The 27,360-nt window shown below is 45.0% G+C and overlaps 1 protein-coding gene across 23 annotated transcripts in view; it reads left to right on the plus strand.

Moving 5' to 3' along the window:
* Positions 1–27,360, plus strand: part of ZNF532 (zinc finger protein 532) — a 129,365-nt gene that overhangs the window by 36,377 nt on the left and 65,628 nt on the right. For all 23 annotated transcript variants that reach the window (XM_033238757.1, XM_033238761.1, XM_033238770.1 and 20 more), the window contains one exon: positions 22,707–25,069. In XM_033238757.1, the coding sequence (XP_033094648.1) occupies positions 22,724–25,069 (2,346 nt within the window). In that variant the 5' untranslated portion in view covers positions 22,707–22,723. The remainder of the gene's footprint in view (positions 1–22,706; positions 25,070–27,360) is intronic.

The raw sequence follows: 27,360 nt of genomic DNA on the forward strand, positions 1-27,360 counted from the left end.
ATGTTTCTCTTCTTATAAACCACCTCATCTTTCTGTAGAGGTGTTTATTAAGTAAAACAACACCACCACGTGATGGACATAAATATGGAAAAGACCGGTCGATTGGAAGGACCAATCAGTAGAGGGAGGTGTTTTCAGGGGCTTTAGACAGGAGGAAGATAGCCTAGGCTGACAAATGGAGCAGATGAAGATAAATTGGCAAAGTAAGTAGGGAGACAAGATCTCTGTCCCATGTGACATGCATTTGAAAGCAGGCAGCCCAGCGAGGTAGAGCCATGAAAGGCTGTATGGACTGCGCTCTTCAAAGGGCTGTGGTTTTGTTCTGGGATCTAGTCTTAGGTTGTAAGCTCTTTGCTCTTTTCATTCTGTTTTTTCTCCCAGGGCTTGAAGAGATTCACAAAATAGTCTCAGGGTTGGAATTTCTCTTTGATTTTGGTCTTGGTCAGCAGGGATAGGGAGATTGTGACGAACATTTCATTAGGCGTGCTTGCTCTTAGATATGGTCAGTTTGACAGAACAGTTGCTCTGTTTCTGCATTAAAAACATAATTTTGTAAGTTTTGTAGCTTTTTGGAATATAAAGTAGTTGGATACTTAAAGCTCTCCCTGCTGCTTTCCCTTTATTTTTAAGTTGGACTGAGCAAGTTTCTTCCTTTTTTTTTTTTTTTTTTTTTTTTTGAGACAGAGTTTTGCTCAGTCGCCCAGGCTGGAGTGCAGTGGCTCGATCTCGACTCACTGCAAATTCAGCCTCCCGGGTTCACGCCATTCTCCTGCTTCAGCTGGGACTACAGGCGCTTGCCACCACGCCCGGCTAATTTTTTTGTATATTTTTAGTAGAGACAGGGTTTCACCGTGTTAGCCAGGGTGGTCGCGATCTCCTGACCTCGTGATCCGCCCGCCTTGGCCTCCCAAAGTGCTGGGATTACAGGTGTGAGCCACCGCGCCCGGCCGAGCAAGGTTCTTCTGAATGCATTGAGGTTGGGGGGAAAAGACCTAAAAAAGAAAAACACACTGAATAATACTTTCGACATATACGCGCAACCTGATTTTGCAAAATCTGAAATTACTATTTCTGGGTTTTCAATTATAGAACGTTTTCTGATAAATAATAGAATTTGCTGTATTTCACTGTAAACAGTTTTGAGAATGCACTAAATGCAGCAACAACCTTAGGATTAGTTATCACGACAGATTGGCATTAGGAAAAACGATTAGTATATTTTGTGTCGTGGAGGAATGAGACTTGAAGAGCAGAGTGATTTTTAAGTTGTTTGCATCGAGGGAAGAGATGTAAAGTTAAGATTGCCTGGGCGTGGTGACTCACGTCTGTAATCCCAGTACTTCGGGAGCCCGAGGCAGGCAAATCACCTGAGATCAGGAGTTTGAGACCAGCCTGGCCAACATGGCGAAACCCCGTCTCTACTAAAAATATGAAAATTAGCTGGGAGTATTGGCGGGCGCCTGTAATCCCAGCTACTCTGGAGGCTGAGGCAGTAGAATCGCTTGAACTCAGAGGCGGAGGTTGCAGTGAGCTGAGACCATGCTACTGCACTTTACCCTGGGCGACAGAGCAGTGGAACTCTGTCTCGTAAATAAATAAATAAGTAAATAAATGAATAAAGATTATTACTTAACTCCTTCCAACAATTTAAAATTTTTTGTCAAAGTCATAGATTAAACAAATAGTACTTTACATCATAATTCCCTTAGGCAGTGAATTTGAATTTTTTGGTTCTGTTATTTCTAGATAATGTGCTTACACCGCTAAACTTGGACTTGTTCATTTGAGATTCTACCTGCTGACTGTGTGTGGTCAGAGAGAAGGTGACGGGCCTGGACTGTGGAGGCAGAATCCTCTTGCTCACTGGCCATGTGTCCTTGAGCAAGACGCTTCAAACTTCTCTTATAGAATAGGAATAATCACCACCATCATCACAGTGGCTCTGAGGCCTACCTTTAATGTTGATAGGGCCTGGGGCAAGAGTACTAATGGAGACCAGATGGCTAAATATTTAAAAGGTATATTTAAATATTTACAAGGTATATATGATATGCCTAAATATTTAAAGGGTTCAAATCTAGCTCTGTCTATGGCCTGGCCCCTGTGTTCACCCAGGGCCTTGCAGCCTACTCTCCATCAAGACCAGAGTCTAACAGACCGCCTCACGCTTGGACCAGCCCTGAGCCAGCCCCGACGTCTGCCCGGGCAGCCCAGCGTGGATGCTGTACTAGACCCACTGATCCCCGGTGTAGTCTTGGCAGCTCAAGCTTCCCAGGAGCCTGTCTCCATCCAGGGTGATTTTATCATATTCCCTCACACCTCGATTCTCTTGATTTCCAGGTATTTCTAAGCACCTCCCCAAAACTGTACCATCTGTGTTGGGGATCACAGGGAGCCTGTCCTGCCTAGATACCCACTTTTTCTCTGGTACCCCAAGGCAGGGGCTGTGATCTGCACATACATGCCCCCTCCCTCCCCACTCACCTGTCTCTCCCAGAATTCCTCCTTTTTCAGCCAGTTTCCAAAATTAAAATGGAATGAAACCAAACTTTCCCATGAGACTGAGAAGCACAGTCTCTGGGTTTCAGTGCTGGAGAGAAATGGGTTGTCTACCATGCAGGTGGGGCAGAGCCGCCTTTGCCTGGAGGCATAGGTGCTGAGTGCGAGTAGGTTGCTGTGGGGGGATCCATGCACTCACAGTGGCAAGCCTCTTAAAATAGAGCCCAGACACAGCGAACCTGTGCGGTTTTTGGTTCTGTTGCTTCGATTTTTGGAGCTCTGTAATTTCACTCCAGTGTGGACTTCTTTCCACCTCGTGCTGGGCCAGCAGAGGTAGAGAGTTATCAGACTTAGCAAATAAAAAATATAAGATGCTCAGATAAACAGTGGGGCATCCTTACACTACAAGATGATTTGTTTATCTGAAATTCAGATTTAACTGGGCATCCTGTATTTTTCTGGCAGCCTCATGAGGCCCTTTCAATTGAATTGTCTCCTTTAGTCTTGGGAGATGTTCCTGTATTATTTCTGTAATAATGTCCTTTCTGCATTTTCTCTTTCCGAAACGCTTTTTTTTTTTTTTGAGATGGAGTCTCGCTGTGTCACCAGGCTAGAGTGCAGTGATGCGATCTTGGTTCACTGCAACCTCTGCCTGCCGGGTTCAAGCGATTCTCCTGCCTCAGCCCCCTGAGTAGCTGAGGCTACAGGTGTGCACCACCACACCCAGCTTATTTTTGTATTTTTAGTAGAGACAGGGTTCCACCATGTTGACCAGGATGGTCTCAATCTCTCAACTTCACGATCCACCTGCCTCAGCCTCCCAAAGTGCTGGGATTACAGGCATGAGCCACTGTGCCCGGCGTGAAACACTCTTTTTAGTCAGATGTTGAACCAGCTGGATTGAACTTTTAATTTTCATGCCTTTTCTCTCATATCTTCTGTCTCTATTTTCCAGTTACACTCTTGGAGAGAGATCCTGATTTCCTTGATTCTGTTGTTTCACCTGTTTTATCTTTTATTTCAGTTATTAATATTTATAATATCCAAAAGTTCCTTCGTAACTTCCTGTCCATTTTTCTCTGAGGATACTAATTGTATATATATTCTTTTCTTCCTCTCCTTGTAGCATCTCTGTCATCTTTATTTTTGATTTTTGTTTTGATTTGGATCTCTTTTTGTGACAGAGGCTTTCCCATGCATCTGGTGATTATTTAGGGATGAGGCTGTGGAGAGCTGCTGGGGAGCTCTGTCTGCACAGCTGCGGCCTGTCCTCCAGGGGCTTCTCTGGGATTCCTTGTGGAGCTGGACTATCGGAGGGTCGCAGCAGTCATCATCCAGAATCTTTTCACTGGAGTTTTTGTTTTCCTAGGAGACTTGTCCATACTCCTGCCTGGGAGATAAACTTGATTTTAGGCTGTAGGGCTGGAGGAAATGGAGGCCAGCCTGTGTGTTCTGGTTTCTGTCTCATGCTCACCCTGTGGCCCTGAACCCTGAACTTCCATGGCTTTGATAGCCCAGAGATTCTCCTCTCCCTCCTCCTAGCTTCCCCAGCTGATGCTGGGTCAGGTGCTCCCTGTTTCCAGCCCTGCCCCGCTCCCTCCTTCCTTTGCTGGCTCCAAGGCCTGGGTATCTCTGCAGCTCTAAGACTGACCATCCCCACCTCCATGGCAGCCCCTACTGGACCTTAGGATGGAACTTTGTGAGCTGGCGGTCACCGGCCCTTCTCCATCCTCCTCCTCTTCCCCAAACTTTGTTGGTGCCTCGCCTTGTCTGTGACTCCATTCTGACAGCATATTGGTTTTGGTAACCATTAATGAGATACAATTCACATACCATGCCACCTGCCTCTTTAAAGCACACAGGTCAGTCGTTTTTAACATGTTCACAGAGTTGTACAGTCACCACCACAGTCAATTTTAGGATGTTTTCATCACCTTAGAAAGAAACCCTGTATCCTTTAGCTATGATGCCCAGTTCCCAACCTGCTAAGCAAACTCCTTACTTCCTGTCTCTATTTGCCTATTTAAGCTTAAAAAATACTTTTAGTGTCATCTTCGTAGGGTTTCAGGAGGGAAGGGAAAGAAACTCGTGAATTCACTCAGCCTTGTTTCATGGGCAGTCCTTGCCATGTATAAAATACTAAAATTCAAAAAGCATTCTGCCTGTTTCTGTTTCTGCCTTCAGAGTATTGACCCATGGCAGAGATGGGACCTTTCCTCTGGGTCTCTTTCTTTCTTTTCCTTTTTATGCCCTTGTTTAATGTCTGTGCTTGACCTGAACTTCTCTCTTCTGGAGCTGGGCGTTGCCAAGCCCACATCTGTGGCCTTCATCTCTTCTTGGCTTCTAGCACTTTTCTTTTTTTCTTTTTTAGAGACAGAATCTAGCTATGTTGGCCAGGTTGGTCTTGAGCTGCTGACGTCAGTCCTCCCGCCTCAGCCTCCCAAAGTGGAATTACAGACGTGAGCCACTGTGCCTGGCCCCTGGCAGTTTTCAAGTGTCTGTAGAGCAGTTGTGCAGAGGAGTTGCCTTGGGGAGCTGGAAGGCCAGCTTGAGTCCAGGCTCCTCCAATATCTTCTTGGTTCAGAAGTAGAGGCTGTGGGCTGTGTGAAAATAGATAGGACTTTTAGTCACTTAATATATTTTACTATGATGTGTTTGCTATTTAGTCAGCACCTGCTCTTTGCAGAGCACTGCTGTGGGTAATTTTGCAAAGTGGAATCTGGAGCTCTAAACCAGTGGGGAAGAGAAGACAAATACACAAGCAGACAACAGTACCTATTACAAGTGACAATGAGTGCACCTGGGGGCATGGAGTCACCAGTTAGCATGGCCTAAGGATTGCCCTGAATGGATACTGGCCTCTTAGCATTGGGGCTGCTCCTGGGGAACCCTGTCCCCATCTCCTCTGGAGCGCCAGGATTTCTGTGTTGGCTTCACACCCCACCCTGCTGTCACAGCCTGCCTAGCTAGTGCTGACATGCTGGTGGCCTGGGCAGTGGGTGCCCGCTGACTCCCTTCCCTGAGGTTACCTCCCTTGCAGAGAACTGGACAGCTAGGAGTGACACCTTAACAGCATGGTGAGGACTTCTTAGTCCACTTCTTCTTTGTCTTCTCTCTAACAGCAGTTTCTGCATGCCTGTTCTCCAGTTTCTCTTAGAGTGTTTGTTTCGGAGCATGGGTACCACCGCTGTGGTTTGGGGTTCCTGGCCCGTGTCACATTGTGGCTGTCCATCCCAGTGCTCTGCTGTCTGTGGGGCCTGGTCTGTGAGCCCAGCCCTGTGCAGCAGTGGTGTCAGTGTCAGCGTGGTGTGGAGGTGTGGGGTGGGCAGGGTTAGACGGGGGTGGTTGAGATCATAGCCCATCTTTGGTTAATGCTTGATGGGGAAGACGCAAGTCTCAAAGTCAAAAGCAAGAGTCACAGGGGACCCAGAAATGCTGAGATGTTTTGTGGGTTGATGAAATTTTGTTGCTTTTTTTTTTTTTTTTTTTTTTTTTTTGAGGCAGAGTCTCGCTCTGTCGCCTGGACTGGAGTGCAGTGGCCAGATCTCAGCTCACTGCAAGCTCCGCCTCCTGGGTTTCCGCCATTCTCCTGCCTCAGCCTCCCAAGTAGCTGGGACTACAGGCGCCCGCCACCTCGCCCGGCTAGTTTTTGTATTTTTAGTAGAGACGGGGTTTCACCGTATTAGCCAGGATGGTCTCGATCTCCTGACCTCGTGATCCACCCGTCTCGGCCTCCCAAAGTGCTGGGATTACAGGCTTGAGCCACCGCGCCCGGCCGCCTTTTTTTTATAGATAGGGTCTCCCTCTGTTGCCCCAAACTGGCGTGCAGTGGTGTGATCATTTTACTGCCTTTTAAGAGAAACCTGTGTGTTTATTTTCGTTTCTGAGCTCCAGGTGACCCTTCTTTTTTTTTTTTTTTGGAGACAGAGTTTTGCTCTTGTTGTCCAGGCTGGAGTGCAATGGCGCGATCTCGACTCACTACAACCTCCGCCTCCTGGATTCAAGCGATTCTCCTGCTTCAGCCTCTCAAGTAGCTGGGATTACAGGCATGTGCCACCATACCCGGTTAATTTTGTATTTTTAGTAGAGACAAGGTTTCTTCATGTTGGTCAGGCTGGTCTCGAACTCCCGACCTCAGGTGATCCACCCGCCTCGGCCTCCCAAAGTGCTGGGATTATAGGGGTGAGCCATCACGCCTGGCCCCAGGTGATCCTTCTAGTGGCTGATACCTAGAGTAGGACTGGAGGCACATCCACATTAGGAGAAAGGCTGTGCTTTTGGAAATGAATGAAATACACTAGGGAACCAGTGCCAGCACTCTGCGAAAGTACCCAAGAATCCACTCGTTTTTCTTTTTCCTCTGATCATACCATCATCACCTCACAACTTCTTCACTTTCTCTTCTCAAGAATATTAATTTAGTTTTTCCCATTTAATTATTAGAACAAAGAAAGGAAGAAAATATAGCCTTTTAACGTCTGTGTGCTTGGCACTTTCCATGTTATTTGGTTCCATTTGTAGAATAACCCTGTGATACGTATGGCTGTTAACTATTAGTTCCCCTTTTGAAGATGAGGAAATTGAGGCTCTTCCTTCAGAGAACCTGAAGAATGAGTTCTTCATACTTGGCTAATGGAGAGAAGTGTGTGTTGGGGGAGGCATTCCAAGTCAGGGGCTCTTCAGAAGGGCAAACCAAGAAGGAAAGCTGGGCCTGCAAAAAACACGCGGAACGGCAGCGGCGCATGGTTGGGGGCAGATTATATTGGGAATTTGGTGTGAGGCCAAAGAGTTTGGACTTAATTTGGAAGGTGATTCCAGGATGTTTAATAGGAGGAGTGACAGCTATAATTAAAAGGAATTTTAGAAAGATTTGTCTGGAAATTCTGAATGAGAGGCTGGAGACAGGGAGAGCAGAGCATTGGTCTTGGTGTGGGGTAAGATGGTCAAAATAGAGGACTGACAGCGATTATAAAGAGAACGAGGGTGCATCTGCAAAATAGCACCAGGGAAGGGGGCAGGGCCTAGGGAGAAGAATTGGAGGTGAAATTCTTAGTTTGAGAAAATAATGGTATTGAAAGAGAGGAGTCTGATATTGAGTAAGAGATGACGAAGTTAGTTTAAGAAAGCTGAAATGGTTGTGGGATATCTGATTGTAAATACCCGCAAGGCACTTGAACTAGATATCTCAAGGAAAACAGAAATCAGATTTGAACCTCTCTAAAGTGAAGTGACTGTGGTTTGATGTGGGAGTGTTTAGTGAATACAGTTTTAAAAAAATCAGAAGTCTGAAGTTTAAACCTTGGACAATGTGTGCATTTATAGATTACCCTTTGGAGATTTAGGAAATCTAAGCAATTTTTAGCATACATTGGGAACAGTTAAACTAATATTTTAAAACTTCCCCTGCATGTTCTCCTTTAGTAATAATAGGTGGTCTTTTTGCTTTTATTGTTCAATATGTTCTTCATATAAAAATTAAATGTGGCTGGCCATGGTGGCTGACACCTGTAATCACAGCACTTTGGGAGGCCGAGGCAGGTGAATTGCTTCAGCTCAGGGGTTTGGGACCAGCCTGGGCAACATAGTGAGACCTTGTATCTACAAAAAACACAAAAATTAGTCAGGTGTGGTGGTGTGTGCCTATAGTCCCAACTGCTTTGGAGGCCGGGGTGAGAGGAATGGCTTGAACCTGGGAGGGGGAGGCTGCAGTGAGCCGAGATCACTGCACGCTAGCCTAGGCAACCTAGCGACATCTTCTCAAAAAAAAAAAAAAAGTATATGGTTAAGATGGTAAATTTTATGTTTTGTGTGTTTTAGCATGCTTAAAAAAAGTTAAACATACACCTGGCTATATTTTAAAGGGAAATGGTAGTTCCTATTTATGGGTGTTAATTTTTAGAATTGAAAACCCAGTTATATTGCTGTTGCAGAAGGAAAGGCTGGCATTGTTAGAAGATACCTGAAGGATGGAGCGAGAGATAGAAATATTTCTTTCCTTGTGACCCCTATAACCAAATTCTTAGGAGGGACCTATTTTTTTTTTAATAAGCTATTATTTCATATATTAAGTGATCAGTGATCCAATTGTTGTGTTGCCTACCATTGGCTAAAAAGATAAACCAAATAAATCATTTATCATCTCTGGCCAGACTGAGACTGGCTGTAGTCGTGGAAGATCATCTCAATGATTTTGTGTGCCGAAAGCATAGAGAATGCAAACTTTTGAAATTCTATTTCTTTTTCTTTTTTTTTTTTTTTTTTTTTTTTTTTGAGACTGAGTCTTGCTCTGTTACCCAGGCTGGAGTGTAGTGGCATGACCTTGGCTCACTGCAACCTCCGACTCCAGGGTTCAAGCAGTTCTTGTGCCTCAGCCTCCCAGGTAGCTGGGATTACAGGTGCGCGACACCATGGCCGCCCAATTTTTGTATTTGTAGTATAGACAGGGTTTCACCATGTTGGCCAGTCTGGTCTTGAACTCCTGGTCTAAAGTGATCTACCTGCCTTGGCCTCTGAAAGTTCTGGGACTACAGGCATGAGCCACCACGTCCAGCCTGAAAATTGTGTTTCTAATAACCTATGGTTTAAAAGTTGCTGCATCATTTTGATTAGTCACTGACCTTGAGGCGGTTTACTGATGAGAGGATAAAATGGAAAGCCAATATCTACATATCCAGAGCTGTTAAACCCTTTAGGAATGATTTCTTTTTTTAGGTTGCTTTTCGCCAATATTCTTTGGAAGTAAAAGGATTATAGTATACAACGTCTCATCCCAGCTCTCCTCTGTATTTTCACACTCCCAGGTTCTCCTTTTTTTCTTTCTTTTTTTTTTTTTTGAGACAAGGTCTGGCTCTGTCGCCCAGGCTGATGTACAATGGCACAAACATGCTCACTGTAGCTTCTGCCTCCAGGGCTCAAGCCATCCTTCCACCTCAGCCTCCGGAGTAGCTGGGACTACAGGTGCGCCCCACCACGCCCATCTAAATTTTGTGTTTTTTGTAGGCATGGAGTTTTACCATGTTGTCCAGGCCAGTCTCAAACTTGTGAACTCTTGGCCTCCCAACGTGCTGGGATTATAGGCATGAGCCACCATGCCTGGCCAATTCTCTTGACTATTTACTATTTCTATCTTACTTAAAAAAAAAAAAAATCAGCTAACCAACAACAACTAAAGTCTGTGCCTTTTTTGGATTTCCTTAGTTTTGACCTATTGTCCTTTTTCTGTTCCAGGAGTCCATCTAGGATATCACATTACATTTAGTCTTCAGACTTTACTTGGCCATGACCATTTCTCATACTTCGTTTGTTTTCGATGACATTGACAATTTTTTTTTTTTTTTTGAGACGGAGTCTGGCTCTGTCTCCCAGGCTGGAGTGCAGTGGCCGGATCTCAGCTCACTGCAAGCTCCGCCTCCCGGGTTTACGCCATTCTCCTGCCTCAGCCTCCCGAGTAGCTGGGACTACAGGCGCCCGCCACCTCGCCCAGCTAGTTTTTTTGTATCTTTTAGTAGAGACGGGGTTTCACCGTGTTAGCCAGGATGGTCTCGATCTCCTGACCTTGTGATCCGCCCGTCTCGGCCTCCCAAAGTGCTGGGATTACAGGCTTGAGCCACCGCGCCCGGCGACATTGACAGTTGTAAGGAATACTGGTCAGGGATGTTGTAGGAGGTCGCACCGTTGGGATTTGTCTGATGTGTCTCCTGTGGTCAGGCTGGGGTAGTGTGTCTCTGGGAAGAAGGTCTCCTGGCAGTGTGCCATTCTCATCACAGCCCGGGGACATACTGCACGTGTGACTTACGGCAGTTGTTGCTGACCTTGACCACCTGGCTGAGGTTGTGTTCGTCAGGTTTCTTTCTCCACGGTAAAGTTGCTTTTTCCTCCCCTTTCCTTACTGTCCTCGGAAGAAAGTCATTGAAGGGGCGGGGAGTTGTTCTTCACTGCATAAGGGTGTGGCAGCTACATAAATTACTTTGGAACTTCTGCAAAGGGGATGGTTTGCATATCCCATTTAGTTATTCCATCATTTATATCAGTATGCATTCATGGGTATTTATTTAATATTTTGGGTTGTTACACAACACCACTGTATTTTGTTGCTCAGATTGTTCCAATTTTCCATGGGCTTCTATGTCCCTTTGACACGCCCCATCAGTGTAGTTTTTTTGTTTTTTTTTGGAGGCAGGGGGCATTCAGCTCTTTCTTACATTCTCACACTATAAGATTCATTGGTAGGTGCATTTCCCGCCCAATCCTAGATCAGTCATTTGTCTGTGGAGCTCTGGCTTCGTTCAGTGGAGAATGGTATGGGAAATGCAGCTCCGGGCAGATTGTCTCTTTGTTCAGTGGAAAGTGGTGTGAGAAATGCAACTCCAGGCAGGTTGTCTCTTCGTTCAGTGGAGAGTGGTGTGAGAAATGCAGCTCCGGGCAGGTTGTCTTCCTCACTTTTGGTTGTTGTCAGGCACCTGCACTGGTGCTGGGTTCACCTTCTCCCATAACCTCACTTTCTTCTTTTTCCTATCTAATTTTGCCATAGATTGTCCAGCTCTGATTTTTACAGCTGTCAGATTTTTAGAAGACCAAGCTAATACAAAATTATTATTACTTGAATGAGAAATTGGCTGCTTCTTTTTGTGATCTGAATTCCAGTATTAATACTACATAGGAGCCTGACTGTAAAGATTGAATTTGGGTTGATGGTGTTTTGGGACTGTGATTTGTCTTTTATTACAGCATCCTGGAATTTTACAGATTTATGAACCATAGTGAGACAGTTAAAACTTATTAAAGGTAAATTTTAACAAAGACCCAAATCTCAGAGTTTTGCATTTCTATATAATTCTTGGGGCTCCCTTGGGAAAACTCACTTGTGAGGTTCCTGAGGACCTGGAAAAGATGGCTCACAGATCTCACCTCCTCCTCCACCTATCTCCAGAGGAGAGAGCCTCATGTTTTGCAGGATGCAGAGAAGCAGGGGTCCTCTCAGATATGACCATTAAGGCTGCTGCTGCTTATGAGTTTTTTTTTTTAGATGGAGTCTCGCTCTGTTGCCCAGGCTGGGGTGCAGTGGCATGATTTCGGCTGAGAAGTTTTATACACAGTGAAGTGTTGTGTCTGTGTGTATTCATAATTTTGTTGTCATTTGGGGGCTGCAGAGACCAGGAGGGTTCAGGAGAGGATGATCAGGCAGCTGTGCTTCCAGTCAGCATCTCTTCCGTCTGCCTCCCAGGTTCTGACCTGGTAGATTGGTCATTTGTGCCTCAGCCTCTAATTCTGATCTTTGCCAGGACTCACTCCCAACCAGTGAGTTCTGTTTTTGACAAGGTGAGCCCCTGAGCTCCCCACAAGACTTCTGGCACCAGCCCTTCCCCATAAGGATGATGCCCACTTAGCTTCTTTCCTTCTTTTGCTGAAAGCCGCAGTCTGACTAGGAAAGTTAATCAATAAGATCACCACAGACTGTTCTCCCAAATGTGATTCTGGCCAAATAGGTCTCCTGCCTGGTTGTAGGTCTCTTATCTGTGATACTGAAATGAAAAGGGTAGGAATATTCTTTGACATTCTCTGACCACTGGTCACTCATTGTTTGAATGTTATGCTGTTTTGTGCTGTGTGTTTAATTATGACAAGGCTCCCTCTAAATATCAGTAGCCCCTTTCCATATCCCCGGGGTTGAGTGTATGCTGTTATCCTCATTTTTTTAAGTGGAAAATTTTCGGACACAAAGAAGCCAGGAACAAAGGGAACGCTGGTGCTGGAATGGAATCATGTTGCCAGGGGTGTTGTGCTCTCCCACTTACTGTTTGTGTGTTGTGTACCTGGGATGTGAAATGCTCTTTTTCTTCATGAAGGTTTGTCCATAGACATAGAAGAGGAACAGCCAGTGAGTCAGGGAACTGTATGGATAGGCTTTGTATGCTCTTGCTTATTAATAAATGACGAGAGTGTAGATCAGTAAGTTGTTTCATAGAGCTGAAGAAAGAAAGAAACAGGAAATTCATCAGCTCTCTGCATCCATTCATTCATCATTCATTGATTGGTAACTAGCAAAACATAGGAGAAAAAGTAAACATTCAAATAATATGAAAAGTGAAATACAATAAGGCATCTTTGTGTTGCCTTTGATATTAGCTAATAATGACATTAGCTTATGAAGTTGGGGGACAAGATGCAATAAAAGTAACTAATGCATAACTTGCAACAACAAAACTTTTTGCAGCCTTTTGGGCAGTCATTTTGGCATTTGTATTTGTGGATCAGAAAAAATGACCTGCAGATAGATCAAAATTTGGTGGCTATTGGCATCACTGATTTTGGAGATTTGTAATGCTCATTAGCATAATAGTGGGTCTTGCCTGAAAGAAATCTGTTTAACTTAGGAAAATCCAGCATTTCCTATGTGCATTTCAGTCTTGTCTTTGTGAAAGACCTAATAACATCCTACAGAACTAGTAGTATCTGTGTTTTATGGTTTGTGAAATGCTGCCTGAAGATGTTTATTTTGGAGGTGGAGTTTTGCTCTTGTCGCCCAGGCTGGAGTGCAATGGTGCGATCTTGGCTCACCGCAACCTCTGCCTCCTGGGTTCAAGCAATTCTCCTGCGTCAGCCTCCTGAGTAGCTGGGATTACAGGTAGTGCACACTACCACGCCTGGCTAATTTTGTATTTTTAGTAGAGACGGGGTTTCTCCATGTTAGTCAGGCTGGTCTCGAACTCCCGACCTCAGGTGATCCACCTACCTCAGCCTCCCAAAGTGTTGGGATTATAGACGTGAGCCACCGCGCCGCCCGGCCTGCCTGAAGATTTTTAATGTTTTCCTAGAGAAGGTGAAGGTCATTGACAAAACACAGGATTTAGAGGAACATGTTGGGAGGGAATATGAGGGCTTTAGTTTTAAGTTTGACCTAGTGTGGGAAGGGCCAAGCAGAATATCATCCCAGCAGTGGAAAGACGACTCTTAAGGCAGAATTAGGGCTAAAGGTAGAAACCTGTTTGTTCTGACTGTTGTGACCATGGGAGTTGGTGAGGTTGCCTTTGAACAAAGGTAGATAACAAAAAAGAGTCTGAAGGGACTCATGAAAGGGGAGAAGAGGAAAAGCCAGTGAGTCAGGAAAAGCCAAGTGAGCTTGAGGCAATGCTGTGGGGTCCATGAGAGGAAAGGATGACCAGAAAATGAAATTCTGCAGTAAGGTCGCGGGCAACATGAAAGGCGACTGGCAGCAAAAACAGGCACGCGGGAACATGGGTTGGGAATGGATCGTTTCTGGAGTGTTTTCTTGCTGTGAGACTACACTGTTCAGCGACGGCATGCACCTTCCTTTGGACCTAGGAGGAAGGGACACTCGGGGAGGTGCCATGGCCACCTCAGGTCACTAGCTAATAGTAGTAAATAGGACAGCAAGTATTTCATCTCCAAAGTGGTCTCCTTTGTATTATGTCACATAGCCTGGGTTTTCCCTTTTTAACTTTTATGTTGAAGTAATTTTAACTTAAAGTTTTGTCTAGGTACAGTGGCTCACATCTGTAATCCCTGTGCTTTGGGAGGCCAAGGTAGAAGGATCACTGGAGCCCAGGAGTAACCAGCCTAGACAACCTAGCAAGACCCTCTCTCTACAAAAAAGAAAAACAAAGAAAGAAATGTTGCAAAAATAGGACAGAGGATTTCTATGTACCCATTTACCCAACTGTGCTTAAAGCTCACATCTTGTGTCATTCTAACACACTTGTGAAAACTAGAAATTATCATTCGTACACTACTACTAACTAGATTTCAGCAGGTTTTTTTTTTTTTTTTTTACTGGAGAACGGTGTTTGTGCACAGTCCTTTTTCATTAGCCTTACAGCGTACAGTCAGAGTTCTGTTTTCCGAGTTGTTTAGGTTAGTTTTTTCTTCCCTGCACACTTCAGTGTAGTAATGTTATTCATTTGTAATACATTTAGGTTCTTGTTACAGTTGGTCTTAATTTTGGACGCCCTCTCCCATTCCCGGTTTTTATTTTTAAATTTAATATTTACACACAGTGAAATTCTCTAGGTTTTTTTTTTTTTTTTTTTGAGAGAGAGCCTCACTTTGTCACCCAGGCTGGAGTACAGTGGTGTGATCTCAGCTCACTGCAACCTCTGCCTCCCAGGTTCAAGCAGCTCTCTCGCTTTAGCCTCCCGAGTAGCTGGAATTACAGGTGTGCACCACCACGCCCAGCTAATTTTTGTATTTGTAGTAGAGAGGGGGTTTCATCATGTCAGCCAGGCTGGTCTCGAACTCCTAGTCTTAAGTGATCCACCCGCCTCAGCCTCCCAAAGTGCTGGGATTACGGGCATGAACCACCACGTTTGACAGATGCACAGAAACATGTCTCCATTACCACATTTGTGATAGAGAACTATTCCATATTACCACATTTGTGATAGAGAACTATTCCATGATCCCCAAAATTCTCTCCTTCAGCCTGGCTTTTTTTTTTTTTTTTTTTAATTTAAGAGGCAGGGTCTTACTCTGTTGCCTAGGCTAGATTGCAGTGGCGTGATTGTAGCTCACTGTAGCCTCGACTTACTGAACTCGACCAGTCATCCTGCCTTGGCCTCCCAAAGTGTTGGAATCACAGTTATGAGCCACCACGCCCAGCCCTGCCTGGATTTCAATGGTGGTTTCAAGAGAGTGGATTGTCAGAGGGCTGGGGAAGATACTGGGAGGAGCAGGATATGTCCCAGTACTGGAGAACTTGAGCCGTGAAGGCTGCGTGGCAAGAGGACAGAGCACCAAGGGTTCCAGGGTAAGGCTGGGGGACATCTCTCTATGCCTCTAGGCAGATGGGATAGGAATGACCCAAAATAGAAGGGACAGACCAAGCTCACTGTGGAGGATCGGCTTGGCAAAGCCAGCCGTGAAGGTACAGGCAAGATTTGAAGGAAGGAAGCTGTGGGAGACCTCTTGACTGGTGACTATGATTTTTTAACTTAACCTCAGAAAGAAAAGGGGATGGAGTTTAGAAGAGGGAGAGAGATTAGTAACATCTTCAGGCCACAGCCTTAGGCCAGGCAGGGTGGCTCAAACCTGTAATCCCAGCACTTGGGAGGCGAGGCTGGAGGATCACTTGAGGCTAGTCTGAGACCAGTCTGGGTGAGAGCGAGACCCCATTTCTACAACAAATAAGAATTAACAATGTGGCGGTGCGTGTAAGGATCACTCGAGCCCAGGAGTTCAAGGCTGCAGTGAGCTATGATCATGGCACTGCACTCCAGCCTGGGCAGAAGATCCAGGTCCTGTGTCAAAGAAAAGAAAAGCAGCAGTCTCTATGTCTTGGCAGTACGGGAGTTAATAAGGAAAAACAAAATTGCAGTGCTGAATGACGCTGAGGACCTGCTGTGGAGGGCCACAGGCAAGCCCTGAATTCCCCTGGAGCTTCTCTCCGGAAAAAAGCAAAGGAGCCCTCACTGTAGCTGAGCTTTCGTTTTGACTCAGGAGAGCTTGGAGTTGGGGAGTGAGCTTCCTTAGAGAGCTGTGATGTGAGAAGTAGGCTGAGTGGGGGAGGCTGAGCTTCCAGAGAAGGCTGAGGTTTGTAGGGACAGGGACTTTCCCTTAGTTGCATCTGATGTGCGAGGGGGGAATGGATGGGGGCGGGGAGCCTGCTTTTATAACCTTGAGGGAGAAGTGTGGAATAACTGCAGCAAAGGGCTGAGGCTGACTTCACTCTTCTATTTCCCAAGGTCATGCCCTGGTTCGTGGCATTAGTAAGTGACTCCTGTGTTGATATTTCCAGAAGCAGTTTGAATTTCAGATCGGGAATATCAAGTGTTAACTGAAGAAGAAAACATACTACCTTGAGCAAAGTATTTGTATATCCATGATTGGTATCATCAGGTTTAAGGAAACCAGTAAATATCTATTTTGGATAATAGCAACTATATTTGCTAATTTCTTGTTAACTCACGCAGAATTAACAAAACGTACATTCTGTTTTTTGTGCATATAAACTGTACTTGTACACTGTGTGTTACCCTGGTGTAGGCTGCTTAGAAAATGAAGCTCTTCTGCTGAGAGTAGGCAGAGTGTGATCAGGGTGCCCAGCAGTGCTGACGGGTCAGAGGGTCCAGGCGAGTTGCTGGTGTCCCATTGTGTCAGCTTTCTTCCCTGTGGCCGGAGGGGAACCTTTAGACCTGCAAGGTACTCTGGGCTGGCTGTCTGGACTTAATCAGGGTCTGACTAGCGTGAAAGCTAAAGATAAAATGAAACTTTTCTTTGGCATTTTGTCACTGGCATGGGATCTTCCGATGGCAAGTAATTAAGAGATTCCATAGCTTTTTTCATAATTGCTTATTTTGCTTTTCCACACTTTTTCACGTGTGTGTGTCTGCGTGTATGCTATTTTTTTGAAATCCGAGAATCTGCCATTTTTGGGGCCCAGTCTCTCCCACCCCTGCCTGCACTTCCTAGAGAGAGGCAGTGAATCACCGCAGCTGCTCCAGAGGTGTGGCTCATCAGATTTTTAGAAAAACTTGGCCCCCAAACTGACCTCTGTCCCCAGCTGGTTTAGGAAGAGTGAAGAACCATGAGGTCAGCCTGTGTAGCTGAACCGACGTGGTGTTTGGAATGGAAATGCAGTGAGAAAATAGATTTCCCTGATACGCAGTCGAGATTGAAGTGGGATAAAAGCAGCAGAAGGTCGGTTGGAAGAGAGGAGAGAAGGTTTTTTTTCTTCTTTTCTTTGGTGGAAGAGACACAATGTGCAGAGCCTTGGAAATTCTAAAGATATAAGAGATTGGTGATGGAGGCAGAGCTGAGGTTTGCGTAATGGGATAATGGGAAGAGCGAGAATTTGAATGTAGGCGGCCAAGAGAAGTCAATCTCTGTGTTTCTTGAAGATGTATAAAAACTGAGGATGCGGCCGGGCGCGGTGGCTCAAGCCTGTAATCCCAGCACTTTGGGAGGCCGAGACGGGCGGATCACGAGGTCAGGAGATCAAGACCATCCTGGCTAACACGATGAAACCCCGTCTCTACTAAAAAATACAAAAAAAACTAGCCGGGCGAGGTGGCGGGTGCCTGTAGTCCCAGCTACTCGGGAGGCTGAGGCAGGAGAATGGCGTAAACCCGGGAGGCGGAGCTTGCAGCGAGCTGGGATCCGGCCACTGCACTCCAGCCCGGGCTACAGAGCGAGACTCCGTCTCAAAAAAAAAAAAAACAAAACAAAACCCGGGGATACTAGCTAGATTTTCTAAGAGGAGGAAATTAAATTTGAAACATTGCATACTATAAACATGTGTTATAAAAACATTTTATATTTGAAGGAAAGATAGGAAAGATGAAAACATGCTAGATCCATTCATTTATTGAGTTATCTTTTTTGGGTCAGGCACAGTGGCTCACATCTGTAATCCTGGCACTTTGGGAGGCTGAGGCAGGAGGATTGTTTGAGCTCAGGAGTTCGAGACCAGTCTGGACAACATAGTGAGACCCCGCCCTAAAAGAAAGGGAAAGGAAAAAAAAAATGTGTGTGTGTGTGTGTATATATATATATAAAATAATTATTTAAAAAAAATTCAATGGAATAAAAAATTGTGTCTCAGTGGCCAGATAGTGCTAGAAAATAGGGACTGGGAATCCTAAAGCAGACCTTGTATTATTACAGTTGTTTTATGGAAAGCCTTTATAATACTGTCAAGATGGTCAGTAGACTTTGATTTGTTTTTCTCTAAGTAGGACTGTTATGATTTAGAGGCTATTGATTTTCATTAGGGGAAATGTTAGTTTCTTTATTAAATAGGGAACCAGTGTTTTCACAGGTCAGAGGAGGCAGACCTTGGCTGGATTTAGGCATGTGTCTTCCTGTTTCAGAATTATTTAAAGTTGGGATTCAATGGTTGGGCTGTGCCTGTGCCTTTAATAGTGACATTCTCTAATTGGAAATTGGGAAACCAACAATTTTTTTTATTGTGAAGAAGAATTTTGTTACAAAGTATGAGAAGTATGATTAAGGGGTGAATAGGTTTTTCTTACGTTTTTCTTTTGACTTCATAACTTTTGACTTCTGCCAACAAAGATGAAATAGCTTTTTATGATTCTCAGAGGCTTTGGGTAGGAAAGGAAATGTTTTGTCTCTGTGTCATGGGAGAAAATAAAGTAATCATGTGACAGACCTGAGTTCTTTGAATTTCCTTTTTTGTAAACAGGTCTAATTCCCTCAGATATTGTTGATGTCTTCGGGTGAAAGAACATTATACATTAAGCACAAATGCTTGTTAGTGAATTGTAGGTCATTTATATAGGGTTTACTTTTAAATTAAACGTCAATTGGCCAGGCGCGGTGGCTCACGCCTGTAATCCCAGCACTCTGGGAGGCCACAGCGGGCAGATCACGAGGTCAGGAGTTCGAGACCAGCCTGGCCAACATGGTGAAACCCTGTCTCTACTAAAAATACAAAAATTAGCCAGATGTGGTGGCAGGTGCCTGTAATCCCGGCTACTCGGGAGGCTGAAACAGGAGAATTGCTTGAACCCGGGAGGCGGGGGTTGCAGTGAGCAGAGATTGTGCCACTGCACTCCGGCCTAGGTGACAAAGCAAGACTCCGTCTTGGAAAAAATAAAAAAATAAATAAATAAAGACTATTATTGCCTTTGAAGGGAGATGTATTTTATAGGGCATAAGTGAAAGACATTGTTAAAATAACTAAAGCTAATTCTGTTTGAAAATCAAACTGTTGAGGGAAAGGGAAGCTAAAATGAGATCGTTCTATTTTATCTTTTAAAAGAGGACTGAGATTTATTTTTGTAATGTTTCTAAGCAAAAGAATCTATTTTTAAGACAGTAGTACTTAGGAATTGGGGTGGAAAGTGAAGCAAACTTTCAGGCATAAACATTCCTCTTTGTATTCAATATAACTGAGAAATGAAGTGGGAGTTACACATTTTTTTCCCCTCCAAGTGGAATGGAACTCTTGCTCTTGCCTTCCAGAATGTGGGAAGGGAAAGGGTAATAGGACAATGTGATTGTGGGCATGAAAAACATTCCTATAAACCAAAAAAGAAGTGTGAAGTTACAGGGAGTAGTATCCATTCCATTAGTTATACAACCTCAGACAGGGGAGTCCTCCCGCCACAGTGATCTCGGGTTTCAGATGGCACGATGCGCTTTCAGGTGGCCAGTGCGCTCAAAAACGCCCATTATGCATTTTCAGCTTATAGTCGACCTTCCTGCAGGTGAACTAGGATGGCTGACTCACTTTTTAAAACTACCATCAATTCACGCTGACCTCTTACCACGTGCCACTGCCTCACGCTGGGCTTCCCCCCATCCTCCAAGAGAAGAGTGTAAACTTTAGGTGCAGTAGAGGGATGGGGACAGGGTGAGGCTGGATCACTGTGGAGAAGGAGTTGCTTCTCAACCCCTTGGGGGGTTTGCAGGCATGGGAGTTCCTCTCTGGGGCCTTCTAGACCTTAACTCTGCTTTAGCTGGGCAGATAGGAAAAGATAGGGGTGGTGTGGAGGGCAACAAGTTTAGCATTAATTCTGTGATTCAGTACAGCCGCTGTGCACGCGTTTATAACTCAGGAGGTTCCTGTACGTATAACAGCAGAAAAAGGTGCGAAGAGCCATATTAACCTTCCCAGGGTTCCTGAGAATATCAGACAGTCGCACTGCCGACCACTCAAGTTTGGTTTCACGTGGCGACCTTTCCTCATTCTTGTGGTTGTATGTTCTGGGCCTCCCACCCACTGAGTATTTGAATTATCTCTTATCTTCTTTTTGTTCCTGAACCAACTGCCCTCTGGGATGAACAGTGTGTAACTGTATAAAGTCTTTTGCTCACCAAAGTCATAAAGAGAGGGCAAATGACATAAATCCTGTGAAGCTCGAAAGAAAAGGTGGAGGGACTAGGGCAAAGCCCCGCTACCATGGGGTCTTCCAGAGCCTGAGCCCAAGCTTTGCATCAGTTAAAAATCTTCTTTTCAGGCCCTTTCAACCCTGGTGGGGTAGGGGGTGGTGTCTTGAGTTTTCTAATAACAGTGACCTCCAACTTTAGATCAACATGGTTGGTAAAGATAGATCACAGGAATACTCTGCTAATGGCAGTTTTATTGTGAGTATTCCATTGACGACACCAGGGTGATGGATAGAAATAAGAGTGGTGACATTCAGGGATTATTTCTAAGTGGGTGGATTCTTTTATGGATATAGTGCCTGACAGATGGCTTTTTCATTCCTCACATTTTGCAGTTTAAATGTTCAATTTCATTTAAAAAACAAAATCATAATCACAGACTTTCCTACTGGGTCTGACTTCTCATAGATATTTGTACTTCAGTATCCCTTTAGAGATGTTAATGTTTTATATCCTGTGTTCTTTTTGCATTGGTGGTAGTTTGGTGCTGGGTGGATGTTATTCCCCCTCTGTTTCCGCAGGCGCCCCTCTGAGAGAAGAGTGGCCACAGAGTGTTTTCTCTAGGCTGAGTAAGCCATCGAAAGAAAAGCACGTGTGACTTCTTCAGCTGGTATTAACTGAGACAGGTGTGAAGAGAAGCAGATTTATTCTTCAGCTCCCATCGAACCCTAAGCGTTGATTTTGCCTTCAACAGTAGTTTTTCCTAACCAAATTCTTAACAGTGTTTGATGTGTCCCCAGAGAGAGTTAATATGCTGAAGGTCTTAGCTGTTGATAGATTTGTGGTGTATATGAGTTTTCTCAGGCAGGTATATTCTCACTGAGTAGAAATTCTCTCTTGACCCCGGAATAGTTACTTTTATTAGGAATGTGTGATGTTTTCTAGATTGTACAAGAAAAAAAAAATCAAGTGCTTCAGTAAGATGTGGAAGGAGACAACGTGTCAGGGATCACTAAAACAGATTTGAAGGAAGGATAATAACACAGTAAATACTGAAGAACAGAGTCTGTCAAGGAACACGCATCTAAATTGGCTAGGTGAATTCTTCCACTGAAAGTTGCCTAAAGTCAGCTGCTACCCTCTTCCCTTCCGACTGACTGCTGCTTGCCTCATTCCTCTTTCTCTTCTCTCGCTCTCTGCTCTTCCCTCTTTCCTTTCCTTCTCTCCCTGGCTGTTTGCCTCCACTGCAGAAGAAACAGATCCAAGAGATCCTCTCACTTCCTGAGGGCCCCAGAGCTAGTGAGTGTCAGAGCTGGGTCCAGCCCTGTTCTTCTGTTATAAACCCAGTGCCTGTCTTGGTGTTGCATTGATTATTTGACATTTATGCTAGAACCCGTCTTGGTATTGCGTCAATTATTTGACATTTGTGCTAGAAAGATGAGTGACACTTTGCCTGTCCTTAGGCAGCTTACAGGCCAGTCTGTAAGAGGAGACAAGTACACACAGACTGGAGTAGAGACCAGGAAACAGTAGAGTCCCAGGACAGAAGGCTGGGGGTCCAGGGAGCAGAACATACCCCCTGCAGTGGAGGCTTTATTTCCCCCTGACAGTCACTTGTCCTCTGCAGGTGGGGGGACGGGCCCCTTTTAAAGACCCTCAAGCACTGCATGTATTCATATATCCTTCCTGTTTAGTAATGGCTGTGACCAGCCATTTTTCTAAAACTCTCCATCCTCCTATCATCTGAGAGTGTTTCTTTTTTAACAAAAATAATAGGGAAAATTAGGGTTAAATAAAAATGGACGGAATCAGCTCCTTAGGGTTTTTTTTAAAAAAAAAGTCCCAAGTGGAATTTATTAGCAGGTATCCTGCGGTGGGTGTGGATGCTCGTTTCTTTTTTTTTCCTGTGGATGAATATTGAAATCTGTAATTGGCTTTTTTGATTGTAGCATGTTTCTTTTAATAAAGTATCCCAAATCTGATGGTGACGATGATAGTGATAATTTTGCTAGCGGAATTAAATACTGTCAAGATCAAAATATGTTGGAAGTAGCTTTTTATGAAAATGACACATTTTCTAGTTGCTATACCAGAACCTGTTTTTCTAGGCTACAGCAGTTTCCGTCAACTTCATTCTTGTTAGCTGGGAGGAGCCATGCTGGTAACGCCGTACAGCAGTATGAAGGGATCACTTTTGAAGCTAAAATTATCTAGGTCTTACATGTATTTTCTCGATGTTTGTCCATTTGGACTCAGAGTTTTGTAATTACCGTAAATGCAGTTACCTCCTTGCTCTTTCTTGGTAATCGTTGTTACGTTAGTGCGAATTGTATAGGGGTTTTATCTCATCGCGAGGAAATACCAATTACTGATGGAACTATTTTCTGCTCATTTAACAGAACATCTGCTCAAATTCATGACCATGGGGGATATGAAGACCCCAGACTTTGATGACCTCCTGGCAGCATTTGACATCCCAGATATGGTCGATCCTAAAGCAGCTATTGAGTCTGGACACGATGACCACGAAAGCCACATGAAACAGAACGCTCACGGAGAGGATGACTCCCACGCACCCTCATCTTCTGACGTGGGTGTCAGCGTTATCGTCAAGAATGTTCGGAACATCGACTCGTCCGAGGGCGGGGAGAAAGATGGCCACAACCCCACCGGCAATGGCCTCCATAATGGGTTTCTCACAGCGTCCTCCCTCGACAGTTACAGTAAAGATGGAGCGAAGTCCTTGAAAGGAGATGTGCCTGCCTCTGAGGTGGCTCTGAAAGACTCGACGTTCAGCCAGTTTAGCCCGATCTCCAGTGCTGAAGAGTTTGACGACGATGAGAAGATCGAGGTAGATGACCCTCCTGACAAGGAGGATGTGCGATCCAGCTTCAGGTCGAACGTGTTGACAGGGTCGGCTCCCCAGCAGGACTACGATAAGCTGAAGGCACTGGGAGGGGAAAACTCCAGCAAAACGGGACTCTCCACGTCAGGCAATATGGAGAAAAACAAAGTTGTTAAGAGAGAAGCAGAAGCCAATTCTATAAACCTGAGCGTTTATGAACCTTTTAAAGTCAGAAAAGCAGAGGATAAATTGAAGGAAAACTCTGACAAGGTGCTGGAAAACAGAGTCCTGGATGGGAAGCCGAGCTCCGAGAAGAACGACACTGGCCTTCCCGGCGTTGTGCCATCAAAGACAAAGTCGTCCTCCAAGCTCTCGTCCTGCATCGCTGCCATCGCGGCTCTTAGCGCTAAAAAGGCGGCTTCAGACTCCTGCAAAGAACCAGTGGCCAATTCGAGGGAATCTTCCCCATTACCAAAAGAAGTAAACGACAGTCCGAGAGCCGCCGACAAGTCTCCTGAATCCCAGAATCTGATCGACGGGACCAAAAAACCATCCCTAAAGCAACCGGATAGTCCCAGAAGCATCTCAAGTGAGAACAGCAGCAAGGGATCCCCGTCCTCTCCTGCGGGGTCCACACCAGCAATCCCCAAAGTCCGCATAAAAACCATTAAGACATCTTCTGGGGAAATCAAGAGAACAGTGACCAGGGTACTGCCAGAAGTGGATCTTGACTCTGGGAAGAAACCTTCCGAGCAGACAGCATCCGTGATGGCCTCTGTGACATCCCTTCTGTCATCTTCAGCATCAGCCGCCGTCCTTTCCTCTCCCCCCAGGGCGCCTCTCCAGTCCGCGGTCGTGACCAATGCAGTTTCCCCTGCAGAGCTCACCCCTAAACAGGTCACAATCAAGCCTGTGGCTACTGCTTTCCTCCCAGTGTCTGCTGTGAAGACGGCAGGATCTCAAGTCATTAATTTGAAGCTCGCTAACAACACCACGGTGAAAGCCACGGTCATATCTGCTGCCTCTGTCCAGAGCGCCAGCAGCGCCATCATTAAAGCCGCCAATGCCATCCAGCAGCAAACTGTCGTGGTGCCGGCATCCAGCCTGGCCAACGCCAAACTCGTGCCAAAGACTGTGCACCTTGCCAACCTTAACCTTTTGCCTCAGGGTGCCCAGGCCACCTCTGAACTCCGCCAAGTGCTAACCAAACCTCAGCAACAAATAAAGCAGGCAATAATCAATGCAGCAGCCTCGCAACCCCCCAAAAAGGTGTCTCGAGTCCAGGTGGTGTCGTCCTTGCAGAGTTCTGTGGTGGAAGCTTTCAACAAGGTGCTGAGCAGTGTCAATCCAGTCCCTGTTTACATCCCAAACCTCAGTCCTCCCGCCAATGCAGGGATCACGTTACCGACGCGTGGGTACAAGTGCTTGGAGTGTGGGGACTCCTTTGCACTTGAAAAGAGTCTCACCCAGCACTACGACAGACGGAGCGTGCGCATCGAAGTAACGTGCAACCATTGTACAAAGAACCTCGTTTTTTACAACAAATGCAGCCTCCTTTCCCATGCCCGTGGGCATAAGGAGAAAGGGGTGGTAATGCAATGCTCCCACTTAATTTTAAAGCCAGTCCCAGCAGATCAAATGATAGTTTCTCCATCAAGCAATACTTCCACTTCAACTTCCACTCTTCAGAGCCCTGTGGGAGCTGGCACACACACTGTCACAAAAATTCAGTCTGGCATAACTGGGACAGTCATATCGGCTCCTTCAAGCACTCCCATCACCCCAGCCATGCCCCTAGATGAAGACCCCTCCAAACTGTGTAGACATAGTCTAAAATGTTTGGAGTGTAATGAAGTCTTCCAGGACGAGACGTCACTGGCTACACATTTCCAGCAGGCTGCAGATACGAGTGGACAAGTAGAGTATCATTTAAATTTTCGTGTTTCAGTGATGAGTCTGTAAGCATGAGTGCTTGATAAGATGCCCTTGATTTTAGGGTGGGAACGCAGTGAAATGGATGGGTGTGTGTGTGTGCGTGCATGCCTGTGCAGCCAGGCACATGATCCAGTAAGGATTCTTTTCATAGAATAGAAACAATTAGCTGGGGATGTGGTGGTGGCGGCAGTGGTGGAGGTGGTAGCAGGAGTGGTAGTGGCGGTGGTGGTTGTGGCAGCAGTGGCATGTGCCTATTGCCCCAGCTATACTCGGGAGGCTGAGATGGGAAGATTGCTTGAGTCCAGGAGTTCGAAGCTGCGGTGAGCTGTGATTGAGCCACTGCACTATAGCCTGGCATTGGGGTGAGATCATATCTATTAAAAAAAAAGAATAGAAACAATGTTGAAACATTTATCTTATTTTAATAAAATAGTTTTTGAGGGGAAGATAATATATATGTACTAATTGAGTTGTGGAACTTTAGATTTTGGTAATCGTTTGGTCATTGGAATGTATATTGAAAGTCTGAAATTTAGCTGATTATGGTGTCATACTGTTGTATTAGGTGTTTGAGCCAGGCTTCATCATCAGAGTTCCTGAGTTAGTGACAATTTTGATATTTAGAAAAATACTTACTGTTATTTATCTGCTGGCAGCTGTCCTGAGCTTACTGTTGTTATTTATAATGCTGATCTTTCTTTTATAGTTGAATGCATTTATCAGTACCCACTTCTATGGCATGTCTGCTTACTTAAGATGGTGGTCCAGAAGTGTGTTCAGTAATATCCTTCACTGCAATGAATTCAAGCCACAAATGGCAAACCCACCTCCAATTAAACAGAATACCTTTGTATGTGTTTGCAGCCTTTGTTTTGCAGTGAAGTGCAGGTCGATGTTGGTGAATTACATTTCACAGTGGGCATCAGCCAGCCTTTTATATCCATCACTTGCTACTTCATGAGGCAACTTTTAGCTAATAGAGAAATGTATTTATCATAAATTTATAATACTGTTATTTGGAAGTAATTAGACATGTTGAATGAAATAAATTGGAGTTAGACCATGTGATGTAATGTCCAAACCAGAAAACTTGTGAAATTTGACTGGTCACAGTGGCTTACGCCTGTAATCCCAGCACTTTGGGAGGCCGAGACAGGTGAATTGCCTGAGCTTGGGAGTTCAAGACCAGCCTGGGCAACATGGCAAAACCTCGTCTCTACCAAAAATACCAAACATTAGCTGGGCTTGGTAGCGCGTGCCTGTGGTCCCAGCTACTTGGGAGGCTGAGGTGGAAAGATCACTTGAGCCTGGGAGGTGGAGGTTGCAGTGAGCTGAGATCATACCATGGTACTCCAGCCTCAGAGCCTCAGGTGACAGAGCAAGACCCTGTCTCCAAAAAAAACCAAAAAACAAAAAAACCAAAAACCACTTGTGAAATTCAAAGCGAGCACTAGTTTGAGCTAATATACTTTGCCCCTCAAACATCTCTTTATAAAGATTTAGCAGTAAACTGGGCTTTCCTTTTTTTCCCCCTCCAATAGTTTGTTAATTAGGATGTTTGTGCTGCAGTTCAGAAGTTTGATACTATCTTGGTGATTAGTTCCTCAAGGGTAATTACTGGTTTAAGTTCTTTGTAGCATTTCGAGTGTGGGGAACAAAAGATCAAGAATACTCCGGTAATTTTTTTTCTCTGGTTTTTCAGTTTAGTGGAAATGGAAGCAATAAAGAGTTTTGACAGCATTCTTGCAGGTTTGAATGTTAAATGTTTCATTGACTCCAGCAGTAAAATGCTCAAAAAACAGGAAAGCAGCGACTTAGTTCAAGAAGGCTGTGATGGCTCCAGCTGTTAACCTAGCCCGGTGACAATGCCTGGGTTTTGTCTCCATGGATGTCCTCCCATCTTGACACCACTTCATCAAAAGGATAATATTTCTTTTCATCCTAACAGGATGCAGTAAAAAAAGGGGAAAACGCCAAAAAGCTCTTTCTTCATTTCTATTTTCCTCTCGTCTCGTGTCTGTCTGCTGCTGGGCTGTGTAGAGTGGTCGACTGTGTCCTGGTTTAGGAGGGTTCTCACTATGAGCTGTGTGCTCTGTATCTGGCCTTTGGAGCTACCCTCAGATGTGTATCTGAGACCTCCTTCTCTGAGAGCAAGGAAGGGCATGGGCAGGTGGGTAGGATTTCCTTCTTCCCTGTGTTTCCCTAGTTTTTGTTCTTTATTAACCTTTTAGGCTCAGCAGCCAAACTAGGGTGAAATGGGTGAAGCTCTGTCC

This window comes from Trachypithecus francoisi, unplaced genomic scaffold (genome assembly GCF_009764315.1).
Source record: "Trachypithecus francoisi isolate TF-2019V2 unplaced genomic scaffold, Tfra_2.0 Contig01474, whole genome shotgun sequence".
In the NCBI taxonomy this organism is placed as follows: Eukaryota; Metazoa; Chordata; class Mammalia; order Primates; family Cercopithecidae; genus Trachypithecus; species Trachypithecus francoisi.